Source organism: Hyperolius riggenbachi, chromosome 10 (assembly GCF_040937935.1).
Source record: "Hyperolius riggenbachi isolate aHypRig1 chromosome 10, aHypRig1.pri, whole genome shotgun sequence".
NCBI classification, from domain to species: domain Eukaryota; kingdom Metazoa; phylum Chordata; class Amphibia; order Anura; family Hyperoliidae; genus Hyperolius; species Hyperolius riggenbachi.
In genome coordinates, this window is record NC_090655.1 from 278,208,948 (window position 1) to 278,214,947 (window position 6,000).

A 6,000-nucleotide genomic window follows, 5' to 3' on the forward strand; every position below is an offset into this window, starting at 1 on the left:
AATTCCATTAGGAATAGCGGCCGTGTTGTTTGGCCTCGCTCTCCCTGACCTCCCCACACTGTAATCTTGGATTGCAGGTTACTATTACAGTAACGCACTTTCTCCAACTAGAGCAGATATAGCCCCACCCCCCTTGTCATAGCCTCTGAAGAAGCGCTTGTGTGTGAAACTGCCGTCAGGCTCCCAGCAACCAGCACCCACCATTATCCACCCCCGCACCGGTACGTGTTTAGTCTCTTCTTATGGACTGTGAGGTGATGATGTAACACACAGCCTACTTGTCTGCACATTGCCAAATATAGGAAGTTGTACAGCAGTGCCGACCATCCTCTTTCCTTTCATCCCTAATGATAATTGTTCCTCCCCTCAGAATTCTCTAACAGGAAGTGATGATGTTTCTCTATTTGCAGGGTGGAGTCCCGGCATCAGGAACCTCTCAGAGACTCGTCTCTCTGTATCCACAGACTGTACAACGGATGGTGATGTCACTGGACAAGAGTCCCCTGCAGATATCCTGGTGACCCCAAATATTCCTCCAGACTGTCCTCACCTGTCTAACCCTGAGGGGTCTCATACCCAGCACAGCTCTCCCCCTGCTGGAGGGTCCTATTCCTGTTCCGAGTGTGGGAAATCTTTTCTTCGTAAATCAAATCTTGTCACGCATGAGAGATCTCACACTGGTGAGAAGCCCTATTCATGTGCTGAGTGTGCGAAATGTTTTGTTCATAAATCAAGTCTTGTCAGTCATAAGAGATCTCATACTGGTGAGAAGCCATATTCATGTGCTGAGTGTGGGAAATGTTTTGTACAGAAAACAGAACTTATTTTACACAGGAGAGTTCACACGGGTGAGACGCCCTATTCATGTGCTGAGTGTGGGAAATGTTTTAAGAGTAGTTCAAACCTTCATACACATGAGAGATCTCACATTTGTGAGAAACCTTATTCATGTGCTGAGTGTGGGAAATGTTTTGCACGGAAATCACATCTTGTCATACATGAGAGATCCCACACTGGTGAGAAACCCTATTCGTGTGCTGAGTGTGGGAAATGTTTTTCACGGAAATCACAACTTGTCATACATGAGAGATCCCACACTGGTGAGAAGCCCTATTCATGTTCTGAGTGTGGGAAATGTTTTGTGCAAAAAGTAGAACTTGTCATACATGAGAGATCTCACACTGGTGAGAAGCCTTATTCATGTACTGAGTGCGGAAAATGTTTTGCACGGAAATCACATCTTGTCAAACATGAGAGATCTCACACTGGAAGTAAGCCCTATTCATGTTCTGAGTGTGAGAAATGTTTTGCTCAGAGATCAAATCTTGTCAAACATGAGAGAACTCACAGTGGTGAGAAACCCTATTCATGTGCTGAGTGTGGGAAATGTTTTGCAGATAAATCACAACTTGTCAGACATGAGAGATCTTGCTCTGGTGAGAAGCCCTATTCATGTGCTGAGTGTGGGAGATGTTTTGGGCATAAATCAAATCTTGTCAGACATGAGAAAACTCACACTGGTGAGAAGCGCTATACATGTGCTGAGTGTGGGAAATGTTATCAACATAGATCATACCTTGTCGCACATGAGAGATCTCACACTGGTGAGAATCCCTATTCATGTACCAAGTGTGGGAAATGTTTTTGGCATAATTTATTGCTTACCAGACACTTGTGTTGAGTGTGGAAAATGTATTGGCTGTAAATGTTCTGATGTACTTTTGTCGTTTTTTTGTTGTTGTTGGTTTTATTGCACAAGGAAGCATATTTACTCAGAATCGCGAGGATTCTTTCATGCTACTCAGTGTATTGGTTTGTAAAGCGTTAACCACTTCACTCCCAAGGGTTTTTACCCTAACGGATCAGAGCAATTTTCACTTGTCAACGCTCTTCCCTTTCATTTGCCAATAACTTTTTCAACACTTATCACAACAAAATGATGTATAAATAGTTTTTTTTAACACAAATTAGGCTTTTGGGGGGTGATATTTGTTTTCAGTAATTACTTTACTCTATACATTTTAAAGGGAAAAACAAGGGAAAAAAATACACAATTTCTCCAATTCCATCCCCTATAGTTTTAAAATAAACAATGTTACCATACATAAAACCCACACGTTTTATCTGTTTTGTCCTGGTTATCGCAAGATATTAACCACTTCACCACTGAGGGGTTTTACCCCCTGACCACCAGAGCAATTTTCACCTTTCAGCGCTCCGTCCATTCATTCGTCTATAACTTTATTATTACTTATCGCAATGAAATGAACTATATCTTGTTTTTTCCGCCACCAATTAGGCTTTCTTTAGGTGGGACATTATGCCAAGAATTATTTTATTCTAAATGTGTTTTAATGGGGAAAATAGGAAAAAATGTGGAAAAAAATTATTATTTTCAGTTTTCGGCCATTATAGTTTTTAAATAATGCATGCTACTGTAATTAAAACCCATGAAATTTATTTGCCCATTATTCCCGATTATAAAACCGTTTAAATTATGTCCCTATCACAATGTTTGGCCCCAATATTTTATTTGGAAATAAAGGTGCATTTTTTTCAGTTTTGCGTCCATCCCTAATTACAAGCCCGTAGTTTATAAAGTAACAGTGTTATACCCTCTTGACATAAATATTTAAAAAGTTCAGTCCCTAAGGTAACTATTTATGTTTTTTTTTTTTATTGTATATATTTTTTTTTTTTTTTTTAAATTACAAAAAAAAAAAAAATTGGGGAGTGTGGGAGGTAATGAGTTAATTTATTATGTAAAACAATTTATTTGTATGTGTAAAATGCATTAGGGTGTAGTTTACTATTTGGACACAAGATGGCTGTGTATGTTTACATGCGACCTGTAAGCGACCGGAAGGACGCTTACAGGAAGCAGTAGGAGGCTGGGAGACTCACAATGATCTCGCTGTTTCTGAAAGAAGCAGCAGATCATTGCGGGGGCTTAGATCAACGAACGGGAATGGATTTTCCCGTTCATTGATCTAAGGGCAAGCGGGCGGCGGCGTGCATGAGCGGCGGGTGCGCGCGCACGAGCGGCGGTAGCGCGGACAGCGGCGGGAGCGCGGAAGGTACGGATTTCTCCGTCCCTGGTTTTTTAGGAGGGAAAAAAGGGGCGGAGAAATTCGTACCGCCGGGGGTAAAGTGGTTAATTATGTCCCTAGTACAAAGTGTGGTGACAATATAGTATTTGGAAATAAAGGTGTATTTTTTATGTTGTAGTTTTGATTTTCTTATTGCACACTACTAATGATTCCAAGCCCTTATTAGCAAAAATAAGAGTCATGGCATACATATTTAAAAAGCTGAGGCCCTAAAGTAACTATTTATGCATTCTCTTTTCAACTCTGTCACTTTTTTTTTTTTTTTTTTTTTATACACAAGTGTTTTATTTTGGTACAAAGTATATAAAAAACAATTTTATTGCTTCTCTCATTCAGTTTGCAGCTAAAAAAAATTCAAATGACGTAGGCCTCAGATCTCAAACACCACAAATTATATTCTTTTACTTGTCACAATTAAATTTATACCCTATGTACATAATCAGGTAGCTTTTCGGCACCATTTGATTTTTCAAGGCCATTCTTTGCACCAAAAGTAAGGGCTCGTTTCCACTATCGCGAATCCGCATGCGTCCAAAGCATGCGGATTCGCACATGTAATGCAAGTGGATGGGCCTGTTTCCACTGTAGCGTTGTTGATGTGCGTTTTTTTCAGCGGTGAAAAAACGCACAAAAGAGCCTCAGAATTCGCCTGCGAGTGGAATGCATGCGAATCGCATGCAATGTATTTAATAGGGAAATCGCATGCGTTTTCCCCATGCGTTTTTTGCCACGAATTCGCATGTGAATTTGCATAGGTAGCAATTTAAATTCACACAGGCAGTGACATGGTTAAAATCGCATATACCCTCACCTATGCGAATTCGCGGCAAAAAAACGCATGGGGAATCGCATCCGCATGCGATTTCATCAGCGGTGGAATCCAAGCGATTCCGCACCGCAATAGTGGAAACGAGCCCTAATAGTCATTCTTTCTTAGCAAAGCCCATGGAGCTTCTGAACAGTCAAGAAAAGCCATAAATGTCACCATTCTGAAAACTAGAGACCCAGGCCTACTCAGATATACATATTTTTTAATATCTGTACTTATGCGGTTTTGCTGCAATTGTACCATAACTTTTTTTTTTTTTTTACAGGTTTTTTTTTTTTATTTTTATTTTTTTTCATTGGCACAAAAAAAAATAATTAAATTACATAGGCCTCATCTCTCAAACACCCCAAATTCTATTTTCTCACTTGTCATGGTTAACCACTTGAGGACCCACCCTTTACCCCCCCCCCCCCCCTTTAAGGACCAGCGCTGTTTTAGCTGATCTGTGCTGGGTGGGCTGTGCAGCCCCCAGCACAGATCAGGGTGCAGGCAGAGCGACCAGATCGCCCCCCTTTTTTCCCCACTAGGGGGATGATGTGCTGGTGGGGTCTGATCGCTCCGGTCTGCCTGGGTGTTGCGGGGGGGCACCTCAAAACCCCCCCTCCCTCTCCTCCCTCCTTTCCCCGGAGATCCGAGGCTGCACAGGACCGGATCTGTCCTGTGCAGCCTCTAACAGGCTCCTGCCTGTCATGTGACAGCGATCCCCGGCAGCTGATTGGCCGGGGATCGCTGATCTGGTACAACGCTGCTACTGTTAGCAGCGTTGTACGAATGTAAACAAAGCGGATTATTTCCGCTTGTGTTTACATTTAGCCTGCGAGCTGCGATTGGCGGCCCGCAGGCTATTCACGGAGCCTCCCGCCGTGAATTGACAGGAAGCAGCCGCTCCCGGGAGCGGCTGCTTCCTGATTAATTAGCATGCAGCCGGCGACGCAGAACTGCGTCGCTGGTCCTGCAGCTGCCACTTTGCCGACGCGCGGTATGAGTGCGCGGTCGGCAAGTGGTTAAAATCATAACCTATATACATAATAAGTTAGGTTTTTGGGCACATGGCAGACTGTAAACTACCAGTAGCACTAAAGGTCCTTTTTTCACCAAATGTAACAATAATGTCATTGTTTCTTATCAAAGGTCCTGGAGTGACAGAACATTTGATACATGTCATTAATGTTACCATTCTGAAAACTAGAATGTGATCTTCCTCCGGGAGTGTTCTGCACATGCGCAGTCCGATATTTTCTCCTACTGCACATGCGCAAGACAATCCCGGAGGCGGCAGCATGATTGAGGACGCGCATGGCCAGGGCCGTGCAGTCGCTGGTGAGTGGCTTTGTCGCCAGGATCGAAACTAAGCCACTGCGGGGACCAGAGGATTGTTCCAGGATGTCGCGGGCACAGGGCGGCTGCAGGAGGGGGCTGGTAGAAGCCCCAGGTAAGTGAAACTTTTTATTAGTTCAGTTAAAGTTCCCTTTAGGCAGAGAACATACTAGACGCGTTTGTGCGCGTTTTGACACGGATGGCTAAACGCGCACGATTCTACAATGCACCTGCACCTGTTTCAGCACATGCGCGCTCCCGCACGTGCTCTTGCTCTTTAAGGCAGGGAACAAACTTGTAGGGCCGTTTATGCATTTCCGCGTTTGCGGGGTCATGTACTGTATGCAAATGTGTGCGTCGTGCAGAAAAAGGCAGAAAACTGCAATTTAAAAACTCGCAAGTTAAGATTCCCTTTAGGCAGGAAACACACTAGACGCGTTTGTGCGCTTTTTCCCACGGACGGCAAAACGTGCACGATTCTACAATGCACACGCATGTGCACTCGCATGTACAGGTGCACTTTAAGGCAGGGAACACACAGGGCTGTTTTCCCCTGCGATTCCCGGGTCTTTGCCGGCTTTTTTGTTTGTTTAATGCAAATGTTTTTCCGTAAATGTTTCTGTGTTTGCAGCGGCATGTACTGTATGTGAACATGTGCGATGTGTTTAAAAACGTGTGGAAGTTAGGGTTCCCTTTAGCTACGGAACACACTAGATGCGTTTGTCCGCATTTTCCCATGAACGG

The 6,000-nt window shown here is 43.6% G+C and overlaps 1 protein-coding gene across 1 annotated transcript in view; it reads left to right on the forward strand.

The window, feature by feature from the left end:
• The window catches only part of LOC137535493 (zinc finger protein 420-like), a 60,763-nt gene extending 58,302 nt beyond the window's left edge, over positions 1-2,461 (forward strand). The window contains exon 7 of the mRNA XM_068257328.1: positions 603-2,461. Within this exon, the coding sequence (XP_068113429.1) occupies positions 603-1,681 (1,079 nt within the window). The 3' untranslated portion in view covers positions 1,682-2,461. The remainder of the gene's footprint in view (positions 1-602) is intronic.
• Positions 2,462-6,000: the final 3,539 nt, after the last annotated feature.